Source organism: Geotrypetes seraphini, chromosome 9 (assembly GCF_902459505.1).
Source record: "Geotrypetes seraphini chromosome 9, aGeoSer1.1, whole genome shotgun sequence".
Classification (NCBI taxonomy): domain Eukaryota; kingdom Metazoa; phylum Chordata; class Amphibia; order Gymnophiona; family Dermophiidae; genus Geotrypetes; species Geotrypetes seraphini.
Window position 1 is genome coordinate 134,555,657 of NC_047092.1, and position 19,131 is coordinate 134,574,787.

Genomic DNA, 19,131 nt, shown 5'->3' on the forward strand with positions numbered 1-19,131 from the left:
GCTTGCAGAACAATTTTAAAAGTACCGCCAGACAGATAAGGCCTTTTACTACTCATCATGTATAATCTGAAAAACACCTTTTGAATCATTTCCTTAACATGTCCTCTGAAGGTCAAGCCACAGTCTACAAGGACTCCTAGATATTTAACCTCCATTACCACCACTACCGTTGTACACAAAAGCTCAAGCAAAATCAGTTCATCCTCCCCTAGCTTTCTTCCAACACACATTACTTTTGTTTTCTGGATACTCAACTTTAATCGATTGAGAGCCATCCAATACCTTATCTTAGTTGCACTATAAACACCACTGTCTAAAATATACAAAAGAAAGCCTTAAATTTGAAATTTTTTGTGCTTAAAATTGATTTTTTACACCCATCTGACCCAGATTTTTTAACACCTCTAAAGACCGTTTCCAAATGGCTCTCAACCCAGGCTCACGGAGATGTCAGAAGTATTGTCTGAAGGGAGCCTCATCAGCTCTGGCTTGCCTCCACTTACATAGTAACATAGTAGATGATGGCAAATAAAGACCCGAATGGTCCATCCAGTCTGCCCAACCTGATTCAATCTAAAAATTTGTTGGGGTTTTTTTTTCTTAGCTATTTCTGGACAAGAATCCAAAGCTCTGCCAGGTACTATTCTTAGGTTCCAGCTACTGAAGTCTCCGTCAAAGCTCAATCCAGCCCATCTACACCATCCCAGCCATTGAAACCCTCCCCAGTCCATCCTCCACCAAATGGCCATATAAGACACAGACTGTGCAAGTCTGCCCAGTACTGGCCTTAGTTCTTCAATATTTACTATTATTTTCTGATTCCAGATCCTCTGTGCTCATCCCACGCTTTTTTGAACTCCGTCACCATCTTCATCTCTACCACCTCTCTTGGGAGCGCATTCCAGGCATCCACCACCCTCTCCATAAAGAAGAATTTCCTTACATTGCTCTTGAGTCTACCACCCCTCAACCTATGTCCTCTGGTTTTACCATTTTCCTTTCTCTGGAAAATATTTTGTTCTACGTTAAAACCTTTGAACGTCTGAATCATATCTCCCCTGACCCTCCTTTCCTCTAAGGTATACATATTCAGGGCTTCCAATCTCTCCTCATACGTCTTTTGGCGCAAACCTCCTATCATTTTCGTCACCCTCCTCTGGACCGCTTTAAGTCTTCTTATGTCCTTTGTCAGATATGGTCTCCAAAACTGAACACAATACTCCAAGTGGGGCCTCACCAACAACCTGTACAGGGGCAACACCTTCATTCTTCTACTGGTTACGCCTCTCTTTATACAGCCCAGCATCCTTCTGGCAGCAGCCACCACCTTGTCGCATTGTTTTTTTGCCTTTAGATCTTCAGACACTATCACCCCAAGGTCCCTCTCCCCATCTGTGCATATCAGCCTCTCACCTCGCAGCATATACGGCTCCTTCCGATTATTAATCCCCAGATGCATTACTCTGCATTTCTTTGCACTGAATTTTAATTGCCACATATTAGACCATTCTTCTAACTTTTGTAGATCCTTTTTCATGTTTTCCATTTCCTCCTCGGTGTTTACTCTGTTACAAATCTTGGTATCATTAGCAAAAAGGCAAAGGTTGAGAAATTCAGGGCTGAGGGTTCCTATAAGATTTAAGTTAAATCTCTTCTTGTAATACCTTTTAAAAGACCTTTTAAAAATTGAGGGTTTCTCCGAGATAAATGGACATTTCTTTCTGCCAAATTCTTGACAATCTCATCCCAATATGAGCCAAACAGATGATCTCTTTGAAGGTAAACCCTATCTAATGTGCCTTTACTGACACAGCTCCCTCAATAAGCATTGCAGTTCATTTTTAGTCAATCCTGACAATTACGTACTCCAAGGTCCTAACCATCTAAAAAATTTACCTAGTAAATTTGGACAGGTATCTTATACTTCTCTCTTTTAATCAAAAGTAAGCCCATTCATTCTCTATTTTCATTTCAGTATTTCTTTGACGTGAAAGCACCTTCAACATAGGATCTGTTTTCTTTTATCACTGAAGTTGCTTTGCCTCATGACTGATGATGATATTCATCACTTGTCTCACTCAGAAGATAACAGACCCATCCTCAAACAAAATACAAAGTTTTACAGACTGCAGAAAAACTTGGAGGTCTACCCTTATTCCTTTTCCAGACAGGGTCTTAGCAAGAAGCTTTATGGCAAAGACCAGGACTTTCTCCAAATGTCTTTTGAGCCAATCCAATTGAGAAGGGTCCCCCAATTTTTATTTTATAACCTCTGACTTCTAATGGACTGATCACTGGAGGAATAATTTAGTATTTAGAGGAGTAAACAAAGTACCAGGAAAATCAGGGTTCAACTTGTGCTTCTCCTATCGATGACTCCAATGTTACTCTTACTGATTAGAGTTATTTCCGAAATCAGTATTTCTTCCAACTTTAAACACAGATATATTGTATTTTTTAATCAGTTACACATGCATTGGTCTGTCTCAATTATTTCAGAAAAACAACGGAATCCTACTCTCCCTCAGCAGCACCTTTATTCAATTCACAATAGGATTCAAAAAACATTTAAGCAAACCACAGGTAGCCAAGTTATACCATCATGCCTATTGCATACCTTTCATGTGAGTACTTACCCTTTTAAAAGCATAAAGAGTATGTTCTGTTGGGTGCAGATGTATTCCACTGTGGGGGTTCTTGTACCGATTTGCCTTCTTAGAATGTTGTTAAAGATCTGTGCAACATCTTTTTTGCCCTGTTAAAGTGAGAGCAAGCAGGTTAGTCTTAAATGAACCATCCATCATATAGATGTAGCATGCTGCAGTCTGACTGACAAAACAATTTTTTTTTAAAAACTCACACACCAAGACTCCCTAACAAAATTTGTAACAACTTTAAATTAAGCATACACACACAAAATTAAAGAAAAAGTGTATTAATGCTTAAATCTGAGATTGCACGTAAACGCTTCTACAGCCACTTCACCCCTAAGCTTTGGAATCATTGGCCTACTCAACTCAAATTCCTGAACTCCCTGATGACTTTCCAAAAGGCAGTAAAGATCTTCCCCTTCTGTTAACTGTTCTGGGCCTGAAATTAGTTACGAGGAACTAGGACAATGAAGTCCTCAAGCGGTAAGAACAGATATATATGAACTGTCAGATGAACAAGGCTACACTACTGCTCGACCTCCCCCCTCGATTTACCTCCAACATGCTTTTCAGTCGGTGCCCTGCTATGCTCTCTGTGTTTCCAGAGTCTCTGTCCCCTAAACTATGTATGCCCTTGCTCCGCCTGATTCCTCTCTGTACAAAATAGAGAGATTATGTACTTAACCCTGGTAAGCTCTTTTCCAGTAGACAGGTGAGACATTCTAGACCACTGTTCTTCAACCGCCGGTCCGCGCAGGGCTGGCAAGATTAAAGTGACCATAGGTCCATTTTTAGACCTCCTGTCCCGTTGTCTCCACACACAGCTTCGGGACAGCATCCTGAAGCTGTGCTCGGGGACAACGGGACAGGCGTTCATTTCCTGTCCCTCCTTCCTTTCCCCGGGTCCCCTTCTCTTAACGCCCTGCTGCTTCTGCTAAAGCCGACAGGAAGTCTTCTTTCCGACGTCAATTCTGACGCTGGAGAGGACGCTGCCTGGCTGGCTCGGAACGTCCTCTCTGACGTCAGAAAGAAGACTTCCTGTCGGCTTTAGCAACAGGCAGGGCGGTTAGAGCAGGGGAAAGGAAGGAGGGAGGCTTTTTTTTTTTGCGGGGCAGGGAGGGAAGGAGGTAGGCAGGCAGGCAAGCAGGCTAGCTTTTGGCCAGGGAGGGAGAGAGGTAGACAGGCAGGCAGGCTGGCTTCAGGGATGGGGGTGGGACAAAGTGTGGAAGGCAGTGAGAGGGACATGGGAAGGAGGCACTAAAGACATGGGAAGGAGGCACTGGGGGCACTAAAGACAGGAAGGGGCACTAAGGACATGGGAAGGAGGCACTGGGGGCACTAAAGACAGGAAGGGGCACTAAAGACATGGGAAGGAGGCACTGGGGGCACTAAAAACAGGAAGGGGCACTAAGGACATGGGAAGGAGGCACTGGGGGCACTAAAGACAGGAAGGGGCACTGGGGGCACTAAAGACATAGGAAGGAAAGAGGGAGGGAATAGAAAGGGACAATTCTTGGGCCTGAGTGCAGAAAGAAAGAAATAAAAGAAAGGATACACAGACAGAAGGAAACGCAACCAGAGACTCATGAAATCACCAGACAGCAACAGTAGGAAAAATGATTTTATTTTCAATTTAGTGATCAAAACGTGTCAGTTTTGAGAATTTATATCTGCTGTCTATACTTTGCACTAACTATATTTTTCTATTTTTCTATAGTTACTGAGGTGACTGAGCTCACGGAGATGGGACAGAAACGGGGTTTTTTAATTTTAGTCCTAGTAGTTTGCCGGTCCACAAAATAATTCTTTTATTTCTGCCAGTCCACGGGTATAAAAAGGTTTAAAAACACTGTTCTAGAAAGTAGGGTGCTGCTGCAGAAGGAATCCACTCTGGATTTTTTGCTCTGCCTCTGTTATACTTCACTGGGCTCTCTTCAGTTAGTATCCAAAAACAGAGCAGTGGTCTCAAACTCAAACCCTTTGTAGGGCCACATTTTGAATTCGTAGGTACCTGGAGGGCCTCAGAAAAAAACAGTTAATGTCTTATTAAAGAAATGACAATTTTGCATGAGGTAAAAACTCTTTATAGGTTATTAATCTTTCCTTTTGGCTAAATCTTAATAATAATATTGTAATTTATAGCTAAAGAGACATATGATCAAGAATCTGTTTTATTTTACATTTGTGATTATGATAAACTTACTGAGGGCCTCAAAATAGTACCTGGCGGGCATCATGTGGACCTTGGGCCACGAGTTTGAGACCACTGACGTAGAGGCACCTGTAGCAATAGGAGTAAACAAATTGTTCTGCTCAAAAAATACCTATACGGTACCATTAACCGCCAACACAAGCTTCAAAGGAGCTCAGAAACTACTCCACAATAAATTGAGACATATATACAAATTCTTCCCAGCCCTCAAGTGCTGACAAGCATCCAAGAATCAGCTTGGAGAAGCTGACTGAAAACTGCTCCTGAAAAGGCAGTCTAGTCAAGGATGCCTTGGAAGTGGAATCATCAGCCCACTGTCTGAACCACAGCATTCTGTGGGAGTATGCCGACACCTTTGCCAAACTCACATAAGGTCACACAACACATCTGCCATAAAAGCTGTCCCCGCCCAAAAAAAAGTTGAGGAGAGGGAACTACTGCCTCACTCTCCGGTGTATGCATTTGAAAGAGACAAGCACATGCAAAAAAAAAAAAAAATAATAAAAAAGTCACCTAAGCAACTTTAATGCCTAAAGAAACTGCATCAAAGAGTTTCCCCAAGGACCACAACCACACGATGGTCCTGGGTGATTGATAACAATTTTTGCATTCACTTAAAGTCTAAAGCAGGGGTGCCCAACGCGTCGATCGCGATCGACCAGTAGCTCAGGAAGGCAACTCGAGTCGATCGCACTCGTGTTGCCGTCCTGATCTACGGGCCGATCAGCCTTCCTCTTCAGTGTTCTCCCTAGGGCCTTTTAGCTGGGCGGTCCGCCCAGCTGTCATCTGCCGCTGCTGAACATTAAAAAAAAACCCAAAAAAACCGGCTTGGAGATTTCAGCCCCTAGCGAACTTATGCTCCGGGCTCTAACGTGTGCGTGCAGGCTTCTCTTCTCTTCCCTCCGAAACCGGAAGTTATGCCCGGGGAGGGGGGGAGAAGGGAAGCCTGCACGCACATGTTGAGAGCCCTGAAGCAAGCGTTCGCTACGGGCTAAGGCGGGAGACAGGTTAGTGAAGCATTTCCTCTTCTTGCTGCCGGGTCCTGCCTACTTTCTGTTTCCGCGAAGGCAGGACCGGCAGCATTTCCCCCAACAGTTCCTCGCGATGCTGGTCGGCCGAAGCAGGGAGAGGTTGGGGCGGCGTCGGCTTTTGGGCGTGTTATTGGCGTCGGCTTTCGGGCCTGTTATTGGTCGCGGTTTGGGTCCTGGTCCCCAATGGCAGTTTGGGTCCCCGATGGCAGTGGCAGTGTCTTGGGGGAGGGCAGGGAGAAAGAAAGAAAAAGGGCAGGCAGGGAGACAGAAGGAAAGAAGAGAAACAGAAAAAAAGGAAAGGGAGGCAGAGAGAAAGAAAGGGCAGGGAGAGAGGAAGGAAAAGTTGGGGGAGGGAATGAGGTGTGGAGGAGAGGAAGCATACAGGCTGAAAGAAGGGAAGAAAGACTGGATGCACAGTCAGAAGAAGAAAGTGCAACCAGAGACTCATGAAATCACCAGACAAGGTAGGAAAAATGATTTTATTTTAAATTTAGTGATCGAAATGTGTCTCAATTTATATCTGCTGTCTATATTTTACACTAAGGTCCCCTTTTACTAAACCGCAATAGAGTTTTTTAGCGCAGGGAGCCTATGAGTGTCGAGAGCAGCGCTGGGCATTCAGCGCAGCTCCCTGCGCTCTAAAAACTGCTATCGTGGTTTAGTAAAAAGGGAGGGGGGTATATTTGTCTATTTTTGTATGGTTGTTACTGAGGTGATAGTGCATAGAGTCATCTGCTTTGACCTCTTTGAAAAACCCTGGAATAGGAATGATAATTAACATTTTCTATGCGTACAGTGTGCGTTGTGTTTTTTTAAAATTTTATTGTTGGTAGATCATTTTGACTTGGTCATTTTAAAAGTAGCTCGCAAGCCCAAAAAGTGTGGGCACCCCTGGTCTAAAGAGAAAAAGAAAAAAAGCAGTTTAAAAAAAAACTTTTGCACTATGAATTACAGCTTTTTAGATTAGCCCACAGAGTGTTTTAAAATGATGTGAGTGGGTAATATCTGCCAAGCACATTGGTGCATTTGGTGGTGTTGAACCCTGGTGAACTCGGATAAAACCTTCCACACGAGTTCCCACTTACTGATGTAACACTCTGTTTATAATTTCCAACCAAACATTTGGTATAAGGGGCTCAGTTAGCCCGAAACCCTTCAGGTGTCTGGAGGATAGAGAGCAGGTCTGAGTTTTGGAATTTCAAGTCATTTTGACCCCTTTCATTTAGAGTAAGGCTCTTATTTCTAGCCTGAACATCTTCTAACACTACACCACCCACACTGGGGAAAGAGGTGCATTTAGCCACCTGCACCACCAAAAAATCCACCCTGGACTGATCCAAATGTTGCCGACACTGCTGTGCCAGAGGATACCAGCGTAACATAGCTCTAGCAATTTTCAGAGCACCCTCGGGAAAGTCAAACTGCTCTGAGACCAGAACACACAAATCAGGGTTCCAGGGGAAGGTAGCAGACTATAAGCACACACCACAAAGCCAGAAGGAAGAAGTGGACAGAGCCAGCTGAGTGACCAAAATGAACTCCTGCAAAGATTCAGAAATAAGGTCTGGCAAAGACGCAGACTCAAATAAGCGCAGGATCGTGAGAGAATTTCCAGGCTCCAAACCCCCCAAGGGATCCACAGATCCAGCACACAGTTCCTGATCATCCGCCCCGGGAAGCACTGCACCTGCAAATAAGGGGTCAGCAAGTAAGTCATCCACATCAGGATCCCCCAGATCAGTCAGGCAGCGCAAGGACAGTGGCAGGGTGAATCGAGGACATTTCCAAAAAACCGACTCAACTGAAAGATACCATGGAGGCAGATAGGGACTGAACAGGGGGAGAACACCACCGGGCTAGCTGAGCGTTTGGTCACCTGCTTCAGAAGGGGAGAAATTAAGCTGGATGTTGCGCCCCCCTCTACCTCTCCCCCCCCCACCCCCCGGATTCACTACAGTACTGACCATCTCTCCTTTGTGAATCTTCTGACATACTTTTGATATGAAAAGGTAAAGTTGGCATTATTAGAAAAGATGCACATTTCCAATTAACATCTATGCAATGTACAACACCAAGACACAATAGGTTAATTAGAAGCAACTTTTTTTACTTTGAAGTCAAATACATGCCTGCTGCAATCTTTTTTTTTTTTTTTCCAAATTTAGAATTCTTTACAGAATAAGGAAAATGAAGATAATAATAGAAATATTCCACAAAAGAAAATGCCTAAAACATTAAATCTACAGAAGCTCCGCACACATTAAGGGAGAAATTCACCTTTTTCTTAAAGATATATCTCAAGTAAACAAAAATCTGTAAATTTGTACACAAAGGAAAAATTATATGGAAATAAGTAAATTAAACAATAGTCAAATTAGACCAGCTCACAGACTAATTCTTCTAGTGGTATACAATTATTTAAACTCCAAACTAAAAATCTGAAGTTACTTCTTAATGGTAGTTTTGTGTAATTTCAAACATTGCTCAAGTTGTAAAGGGTCCCAGAAAATATAGTCCTTCTCTTTATATTTCAAGATACATTTACATGGAAACTTTAAAAAAAAATGGCTTCTAATGCCACTACTCATGATTTTAACAAAATAAATGCCTTCCTCCTAAGCTAAGTAGTACGGGCCACATCCGGGAAAATTAGAACATTATCACCACAGAATTTAGCACTCTTGTTTTGAAAATAAGTCTTCATTATTAGCATTTTATCTACTTCACTGTTACATTCAATCAATAGAGTAGATCTTTCTATAATTAAATCTTGAGAGTCCTCAAGGAACCCAGTTAAATCAAAATCTACAGACTCTAATTGATCTGCTCCTAATTCAGTTAATACTTTCTTTTTCTGAGGAATATAATAATGATTAAGTACAGGAATAGAGTCTGCGTTGGCCAATCCCAAGATTTCTTTAAAATATTTTTGTAACAATATCTCAGATGTTATCAAATGAGTCTTGGGAAAATTGACCAAACACAGATTTCTAGCCCGTAACTTATTTTACATCATTTCAATCCTTGAGTATATAATATGGGAATCCTTTACCGTTGATACTGAAACTGCACAATAGAAACCTGAGATTCAGTTGTTGAAAGGTATTTATCCAATGTTTTAAAATTGGAATCAACGTCTTCCAACTTCTGAACAACACTTTGAGAAAATACTACATTCTGAGTGGCTACAGATTTTAACAATCCGTCAACTCTTAAATTTATCTTCCAAAGATCTTTTAAAGATACAGTACTCCCCCAATATTCGCAGGGGTTACGTTCCAGGAACCCCTGCGAATGTTGAAAAACCACGAATACGGTTTTTAGCAAGGGAGATAGGAGAGGGCAGCCGGAGTGCCGACAAGTGAAGGAAATCACTCGTGGTATGCTCCGACCGCCTCTTCCTGTACTAAAGTCGGGCATCACCAATCAGGAGCTGCGTCTCTTTCACTGAAAAGTGAAGGACTCCGATTACGTGGGCCAACTGCCTCCTCAGGTGCCCGATGGTAATTGGCTCCCTGAAATCGCCACCTTCCAAAGTAGAAATGGAAACCCTGAGCCAAACAGCGGCAGGAAATCAATCCTCAGTTGTAGGTAAACTTCTCCCATGCCTGCTGCAATCTTATAAAGCTGGCATTTAAAACTGGTTGAAAAATTACAACTAGAAAGAAGATCTGAATAGGCAACTATAACTTATACTTAGCATAAAAGTAGCTTTAACAATCATACTGAGAAATCTACAATCAGATTTGCTAGCATAGTGTTTTCTACTATGTTACAGCACAATGCCTAATGGAATAAAATCCTGGTACCAGAATAGCACAAGAGGTCTGCTCAGCATACTGCAACAAGAAACGTCAGAGGTGGTTTAAACTGTACATGAGCACATGTACAGTCACACACGTCTTACTCCTTCCTAGATAAAAGTATGTGTTCATGAGTGCGCAAATTAACAGGCAGCAAATGAGCCACAGAGAGCCAGAGACCTGCTTTGTGTTACACATATGGTTAATATGGCTAATGCATCTCTTCCTATGAGTCCTTCCAGCCTCCGGAGGAACATTCAGTGCTTCCTTAGCTTTTGTTTTAGACATAGAGGTTTGATTGAAAAGTAACGAGACTGTCTTTGTTTTTCTTTCCAAGAGTACACATGGCAGCACTGTGCTAGTTCTTCTGAAACTCATACATCGACATTTCTGAACCTGCAGGTGGACTGCCATAGTCTTCATTGTTGAGTCACAGTGAGAGGAAGAACTTCGTACATTTCATCATGCCAGATGAGGAAGACATGTCTATGAGAGTACACTAGAGGTGTATGATTGAATTTTGTGTGCATAGGGAGAGGTATTGCCACTAGGAAAAAGGAAGTATTGATGCCCCTATGCACAATTCTGGAGACCGCACCTTCAAAAAGATATAAAAAGGATAGAGTTGGTCCAGAGGAAGGCTGTGTTCAACATAAGGCTTATGAGGACAGGCTTAAAGATCTCAATATGTATACTTTGGAAGAAAGGTGGGGAATCTCTTTCATTTGAAAGAAAGCTCTAAAATGAGAGGACATAGGATGAAGTTAAGAGGCGATAGGCTGAGGAATAATCTAAGGAAATACTTTTTACAGAAAGGGTGCTACGTATATGGAATAGTCTCCTGGTAAAGGCGGTGGAGATAAAGACTGTGTCTGAATTTAAGAAAGTGTGGGACATGCACATGGGATAGGAAGAGGAGGAGATAGAGGGTGCTGTGGATGGACAGAACAGATGGGCCTTTTGGCATTTATCTGCCCTCATGTTTCCTTGTGTTAAAATTGGAAAGAGTGGCAATGAAACTCTTGAAATGTTACAGCAAGTATATAGAACTACGCGGAAAGAGGTTCTCTTCAGATGATGAAGTGAAAAATGCCACAGCTGAAGCGCTATAAGTGATGTTGCAAAACAGTGTACAGCACATCTTTGAATCATTTATGAAACACTACAAAAAATGTGTTGATTATGAAGGATGCTACTTTGGAAAAGAAAAATGTTCAGATCATGTGGAGTCATCCGATTCTGAATAAAAAAAACCACAGTCTCATTACTTTTCAATCAGCCTTCATATAAGCCCTTCTCCACCCCCGTTACACCTTTAATACACAGTCCAGGAAGGGATATGGGCTTCACAAGAGTTTTGAAACTATAAGTAAGTCTTGGGCTTTAATAGCTTGAGAAACACTGCCCTAGTATGCTGAGTTATACACCTCACCACTACTGTGCTTTCAGCCTTGTGCACAGCTATCACTTTTCATTATGAGTCCGGAGCTGAAATATGCGGAAAGCACATTATAGGGAAGCTCTAAATACTTTTCAGTCTTATTTTCATAATATTTTAAAACTTAAAATATTTATGAAAGAATTTACAGTATACTGAATATGGACATTCTGCATTTTTTAGGTAAAAGAGCTAGCAGTGCGGTGTACTGGACCTGAGTTCATTTATTGGGCTTTCACTGGGGTTGCTGTGGAGATAAGGTTTACAGCTCCTTCTGGAGAGTGAGTCTCAGCCATTGTACAATGGTGATCCCTACAAAGCTGGCATATGGTGAACATGTCATCTACTGGCAGCGTTCAAATCCTAGCCAAAAGCCCACTTTTTCAAGGATGCTTTTAACTCCTAACTCTTATTTGTAACATACCAAAGTCTGTTTTATCATTCCCTCTGTAAAATTCCCTAACCCCTATTTGTGCTGTTTCTCTGCTTTGATTAGATTGTATGCTCTATTGAGCAGGGATTGTCTCTTGCATGTTTAATGTACAGCGCTGAGTACTGTATTTTCACGCATATAACGCGCGCGTTATACACGATTTTTACAAACCGTGCATAACCTTGCGTGTTATACGCGTGAGCGCGTTTTACAACTTTTTTTTTCCATAGTTCCCCCCCTTGACGTCCGATTCACCCCCCCCCCGCAGGACCGCTCGCACCCCCACCCCGAAGGACCGCTCGCACCCCCACAGCCTCCTGACCACCCCCCCATCATGTAGAAACTCCTACTGTTGTCCTGCTGCTTCCTCTTGGCGGTCCCGGCCCTTCTGTGACGTCAGAGAAAGGGCGGGACTGCCGGAAGAGGATGCAGCGCAGGCGCAGGGCTCACAGAAGGGCTGGGACCGCCAAGAGGAAGCAGCAGGACAACGGTAGGAGCTTCTACATGATGGGGGGGGGGGGGTCGGGAGGCTGTGGGGGTGCGAGCGGTCCTTCGGGGTGGGGGTGCGGGTGCGTGCCAGCGGTCCTTCGGGGTGCAGGTGCGAGTGCGTGCGAGTGGTCCTTCGGGGTGGGGGTGCGAGCGGTCCTGCGTGGGGGGGGAATCGGACGTCGGGGGGGGCATCAGGCTTTCAGGGTGGGGACAGGACTTCAAGGGGGAGAGGAGAGTCAGGGCGGACGAAAGGAGAGTCGGGGTGGCCAGAGGAGAGTCGGGGAGGGCGAAAGGAGAGTCGGGGCGGCATGCGCGGTATACGGGTGTGCGCGGTATATAAAAATGTATTTACATAAATTACAGTTTCCCGCGCACTATACCCATGTGCGCGTTTTACACGGGTGCGCGGTATATGAGTGAAAATACGGTAATTCTAGCAGCTCCAGAAACATAGAAACATGAAGGCAGATAAAGGCCACATGGCCCATCTAGTCTGCCCATCCGTAGTAACCATTATCTCTTTCTCTCTCCAAGAGATCCCACGTGCCTACCCAAGGCCCTCTTGAATTCAGACACAGTCTCTGTCTCCTCTATCACCTCTTCTGGGAGACTGTTCCGTGCATCTATCATCCTTTCTGTAAAAAAGTATTTCCTTAGATTAAAGAAATGATAAGAAGCAGCAGTAGAACTGCTGCTTTAATCCAAACATTTTCTTATACTTAATAATAATAATAACAACAGCTTATATACCGCAATACCGTGAAGTTCTATGCGGTTTACAAAAGATTAAGCAAAGGTACAAATTGACTGACTTCAAGAGGGGAAGAAGAAAGAGAAGTAATAAGACAGGAAATTCATTGTTGAGAAGAAAAGTGATCAAAAGGACAGTAGGTCGCTATTGAGGGGAAAGAGATAAGTGGATCAGTTGTCAAGATGTTTTAGGAACAGGTGTGTTTTTAGATGTTTCCTAAATTCCTCATAAGTAGAGGGCAAAAGTAATTGTTCTAGGTCTTTACCCCATGATGCTGCTTGGTGTGAGAGAAGGAATTATGGTGTTTTTTCAGTTTGCAACCTCTCACTGGGGGGGAAACGAAGTTGGAATGTGAACTTCTCTTGTGTCTGTTGGCTGAGAAGGAGAAAAGGTCAGTAATGTATTTGGGGGCAAGTCCGTGTAATGCTTTAAAGCAGAAACAGGCAAATTTGAACTTTATGCGTGCCTCCATCGGCAGCCAATGTAGCTGCCGGTAGTAGGGTGTCACGTGGTCAAATTTCTTTAGTCCAAAGATTAGTCTAACTGCCGCATTTTGCAACAGTTGTAGGCGTCGCATATTTTTGGGGGAAATTGCCAAATAGGCGATGTTACAGTAGTCAAGCAGGCTTAGTACGAGGGATTGGACTAGGATTCTAAAAACCGATGTAATAAAATAAGCTTTAAGGGATCTGAGTTTCCAGAGAGTAAAAAATCCCTTTCTGATTAAGGAGTCCACTTGGTCTTTCATGGTTAGGCATTGATCCAGAGTTACACCTAGTATCTTTATGGAGGGCTGGATAGGGTAACTAAGGTTATTGATACAGAGGGGTGATTTAATGTCAAGTGGATGTGGTGAAGCAATGATACTTCTTGTTTTCTGGTCTGCTTACCCTCTTTCCGTACGTTACAGGCTCAATCTGCACACATACTGGATTTCAAGCATCATCACTACAATATCTGAGATAATAAACTAAACTAAAATAAGTTTGTATACCGCATCATCTCCATAAAGATAGAGCTTGGCACAGTTTACAGGTAAATTTAATAAATGAGGGAAGGACATAATAAGAAATTAGAGGTTATGAAGAGGATAGCTAGCTTTACATTTTAAATAGATAGCTTTCCGTTTTGGAGAAAAGCCAGGATTTCAGAAGCTTTCGGAATAATTGGAATGAGCCTAGGTTCAGCAGCGGGGCAGGGAGGTTATTCCAAATCTCAGTGAATTTGAAGAAATAATAGTAGATAAGAGGTCTAGAATGGCTAAAAAATAGCACAAAAATTTTAGGTATTAGTAAAGCATTAATGTTCAGGGTGCCATTAATCAAGAGGTTAGCATCAATACAACAGTAAGCCCAAAGAAGGAACAGGAGAAGGAAACTAATCTAAAAATATAATAAAATGAAGAGAAATAAATCACAATTTTATGTTTCACAAAAGTCTGTTGCCTTACCTCAAAATCAATAAGCTGTAGATCAGCCACGAGCGTGCTAAGGAGACCACTGTTGTATAATTCCTGAGCAAGCTGGGCCACAGATTCTGTTTGTGGTTCTTTCTCATTGGTTCCATACAATATGTCTTTCATGGCCACCAGATTTTTTGAGACTTCTTCTGTAGCCTGATGAAGATAACCAATAAATTTCAATGAAAATCGCAAACTCCAGGAAAGCACAGTTACTTACCGTAACAGGTGTTATCCAGGGACAGCAGGCAGATATTCTTAACGTATGGGTGACATCACCGACGGAGCCCTCGGTACAGACCTTTTTAACTAGAAAGTTCTAGTTGGCCGCACCGCGCGTGCGCGAGTGCCTTCCCGCCCGACGGAGGAGTGCGTGGTCCCCAGTTAATATAAGCCAGCTAAGAAGCCAACCCGGGGAGGAGGGTGGGACGTAAGAATATCTGCCTGCTGTCCCTGGATAACACCTGTTACGGTAAGTAACTGTGCTTTATCCCAGGACAAGCAGGCAGCATATTCTTAACGTATGGGTGACCTCCAAGCTAACAGAGAGGGAGGAGGGATGGTTGGCCATTAGGAAAATAAATTTTGTAACACAGATTGGCCGAAGTGTCCATCCTGTTTGGAGAAGGCATCCAGACAGTAGTGAGTAGTGAACGTGTGAACTGAGGACCAAGTGGCAGCCTTGCAGATTTCCTCGATGGGCGTGGAACGGAGGAAAGCCACAGAAGCAGCCATAGCTCTGACCCTGTGGGCCGTTACAGCACCTTCCAGTGAGAGACCGGCCCGAGCATAACAGAACGCGATACAGGCAGCAAGCCAGTTGGAAAGCGTCCGTTTAGAGACAGGACGACCTAGACGGTTAGGATCGAAGGTCAGAAAGAGCTGAGGGGACGAGCGGTGAGCCCTGGTACGGTCAAGGTAGTATGCAAGGACACGCTTACAATCCAGCGTGTGCAACGCCTGTTCCCCAGGATGAGAATGGGGTTTTGGGAAAAAGACAGGCAACACAATGGACTGGTTGAGGTGAAAAGCCGAGACTACCTTGGGAAGGAATTTAGGATGGGTACGCAGAACCACCTTGTCATGGTGAAAAACAGTGAACGGTGGATCGGCGACCAGTGCATGCAGCTCACTAACCCTCCTGGCAGAGGTGATGGCAATGAGGAAAAGCACCTTCCATGTTAGAAGTTTGAGCGAAGTTGTGGCAAGAGGCTCAAAAGGGGGTTTCATGAGAGCTGATAAAACCACATTCAGGTCCCAGATGACAGGAGGAGGCTTCAGGGGTGGTTTGACATTGAAGAGGCCTCTCATGAACCGGGAGACCAGTGGATGAGCCGTGAGAGGTTTTCCGAGGATAGGCTCATGAAACGCAGTGATGGCACTGAGGTGGACTCTGATTGAGGTAGACTTGAGGCCAGCGTCGGACAGAGAGAGCAAATAGTCCAGTACAGTTTCCACCGCCAATGAGGTGGGATCGTGATGATGCAGTAGACACCAAGAGGAGAACCTGGTCCACTTCTGATGGTAACATTGGAGGGTGGCCGGTTTCCTGGAGGCATCCAAAATGCGACGGACAGGCTGAGACAGATTCTCTGGAGAGGTCAGCCCGAGAGAAACCAAGCTGTCAGGTGGAGCGAAGACAGATTGGGATGCAGTAGAGACTGATGTTGCTGCGTAAGTAGAGTAGGAAACACAGGAAGAGGAATGGGCTCCCTGGAGCTGAGCTGAAGCAGGAGGGAGAACCAGTGTTGGCGAGGCCACCGAGGAGCGATGAGAATCATGGTGGCCCTGTCCCTGCGGAGTTTGGATAACGTCCGCAACATCAGAGGAAGTGGAGGAAAGGCATAAAGGAACCGATCTCTCCAGTCGAGCAGGAATGCATCTGGGGTCAGACGATGAGGAGAGAAGAGTCTGGAACAGAACTGGGGCAGCTGATGGTTGTGAGGCGCTGCAAAGAGGTCCACCTGCGGAGTGCCCCAGCGAGCAAAGATGGAGTGGAGTGTTGGAGGGTCCAGAGTCCACTCGTGAGGTTGAAGGATGCGGCTGAGATTGTCGGCCAGGGAGTTCTGTTCGCCCTGGATATAGACAGCCTTGAGGAAGAGATTGCGGGCCGTGGCCCAAGTCCAGATGCTGAGAGCCTCCTGACAAAGGAGGCGCAATCCGGTGCCGCCTTGCTTGTTTATGTAGTACATGGCGACTTGATTGTCTGTGCACAGGAGAAGGACCTGAGGGCAGAGAAGGTGCTGGAAGGCCTTGAGAGATAGAACATGGCTCTGAGTTCTAGGAAATTGATGTGATGTTGACGCTCCTGTGGGGTCTAGAGTCCCTGTGTGCGTAGATCTCCCAGGTGAGCTCCCCACGCATAGGGGGAGGCATCCGTGATTATGGTCATGGAGTGAGGGGGTAGATGAAAAAGTAGACCCCTGGAAAGATTTGATGAGTTCAACCACCATTGAAGAGATTGCTGAAGAGATGATGTCACAGAGATGGGATGAGAAAGAAGATCCGTGGTCTGTGACCATTGGTTGGCAAGAGTCCATTGAGGTGTCCTGAGGTGGAGTCGCGCCAGCGGAAGCACATGGACTGTCAAGGCCATGTGGCCCAGGAGGACCATCATCTGTCGGGCAGGAATGGAGTGATGAAGGAGCACCTGACGGCAGAGGTGGAGCAGGGTCCGTTGACGGTCGGAGGGGAGAAACGCCCTCATTAGTGTGGTGTCGAGAACTGCTCCAATGAACTGAAGTCGCTGCGTGGGAAGTAGATGCGACTTGGGGTAGTTGATTTCAAACCCCAGGAAATGGAGGAGAGAGATGGTGTGATGAGTGGCTTGTAGCACAAGTGGAGATGTAGGTGCTTTCACCAACCAATCGTCTAAGTAGGGGAACACCTGGAGGTTGTGAGACCTGAGGAAGGCCGCTACCACAATAAGGCACTTGGTGAACACCCTGGGCGATGAAGCGAGGCCAAAAGGTAGCACTTTGTACTGATAGTGACGGTGCTGTACCTGAAATCGTAGGAAGCGACGTGAAATCGGATTGATTGGGATGTGAGTGTAGGCCTCTTTGAGGTCCAGGGAACATAGCCAGTCGTGCTGAGAGAGAAGAGGGTAAAGCGTGGCAAGAGAGAGCATTCTGAACTTCTCCTTGACTAGACACTTGTTGAGGTCCCGGAGATCGAGAATGGGACGGAGGTCTCCTGTCTTCTTGGGAACCAGGAAGTAGCAGGAGTAGAATCCCTGACCCCTTTGGTCCGGAGGCACCTCTTCGATGGCATTGAGAAGAAGGAGGGATTGGACCTCCCTCAGGAGGAGGGGGGTTTGGGAGGAGTGAGAAGTAGACTCTACGGGAGGATTGTCTGGTGGAAGAGTCTGGAAGTTGAGAGAGTAGCCGTGGCGGATGATGTTGAGGACCCACTGGTCCGAGGTGATGACCTCCCAACGGCTGAGGAAGATGTGTAGACGGCCTCCTATTGGTTGAGGAAGAGGCAGGAAGAGGCAATGAAGGCGGGAGACTGGCTATGCCCTGGAGAGAGGAGTCAAAAGGGCTGAGAGGGTTTGGAAGGTGGAATAGGCTTGGCAGGTTGGTTGGATTGAGAACGAGCCTGGGTGTGGTGTTGTTGCTGGCGGGGCCGCCTAGGTTGTTGCGAAGGTGGATTGAGCGGTCTGGCTGAGAACCTGCGTTGATATGAGGACTGTGGCCTGTAAGGTCGAGCAGGTGGAGCCTTTTTCTTGGGTTTAACCAGGGTGTCCCATCTGGTCTCATGGGCCGAGAGTTTCTGGGTGGTGGAATCCAGGGACTCTCCAAAAAGTTCATCCCCGAGACAGGGAGCGTTGGCTAGACGGTCTTGGTGGTTGATGTCCAAATCCGATACTCTCAGCCAAGCCAGGCGGCGCATTGCGACAGCAATGGCAGAGGCACGAGAGGTCAGCTCAAAGGAATCGTAGACAGAGCGGACCATAAATTTCCTCAGTTGAAGGAGACTGGAAATTTGTTGCTGGAAAAGCGGAATCTTCCTCTCTGGGAGATATTTTTGAAGGGCGGACAGCTGTTGGACCAGGTGTTTCATGTAAAATGAGAAGTGGAGCGTGTAATTGTTCGCCCTGTTGGCAAGCATGGCATTCTGGTAGAGCCGCTTGCCAAACTTGTCCATAGTTTTGCCCTCTCTGCCAGGAGGGGTGGAGGCATAAACACTAGAGCCCTGAGATTTCTTTAAGGTGGACTCAACAAGGAGAGACTCATGGGGCAATTGAGGTTTATCAAACCCCGGGATCGGGATAACCCAGTAAAGGTTATCTAACTTGCGGGGGGCCCCGGGGACTGTAAGAGGGTTTTCCAAGTTTTTATAAAAGGTTTCCCGGAGTATGTCATGCACGGGTAACTTAAGGAACTCCTTAGGTGGTTGTTCAAAATCCAGGGCCTCCAGAAAGGCTTGGGATTTTTTGGAGTCTGACTCTAGGGGGAGAGACAAAGCTGCTGACATCTCCCTGAGGAACTTGGAGAACGAGGATTGCTCAGGTTTGGAAGTGGTATCGGGCGCTGAGGGTTCCTCGTCTGATGAGGAGATATCCTCCTCGGTACCGGGGGGGGGGGGGGATTCTTCCCATAAGTCCGGGTCCCGGACCTCCGGGTGCGCGTGCCGAGAAACCGGGGTGGAAGGCTCGGTATGGTGGGTCTTAGATAGAGACTTGCCCGAGCGCACCGAAACGGTACCGGGAGAGGAAGATCGGTGTCGGTCCCGGTCTCGGGAAGAACGGTGTCCCGTGGTATGTGAGTGAACTACAGGATGGGCACGGAGTTGTTCAGCCGAGAGAATCGGCATGGACGTATTAAGTGGCACCGATGGGGTGGATACCGGTTGTTCGGCA

General features: G+C 45.5%; 1 protein-coding gene across 1 annotated transcript in view; it reads right to left on the bottom strand.

The window, feature by feature from the left end:
- The window catches only part of CAB39 (calcium binding protein 39), a 122,144-nt gene that overhangs the window by 55,104 nt on the left and 47,909 nt on the right, over window positions 1-19,131 (bottom strand). The window contains exons 3-4 of the mRNA XM_033959115.1: window positions 14,259-14,423; window positions 2,637-2,755 (exon numbers count right to left, since the gene is read on the bottom strand). Of these exons, the coding sequence (XP_033815006.1) occupies window positions 2,637-2,755; window positions 14,259-14,423 (284 nt within the window). The remainder of the gene's footprint in view (window positions 1-2,636; window positions 2,756-14,258; window positions 14,424-19,131) is intronic.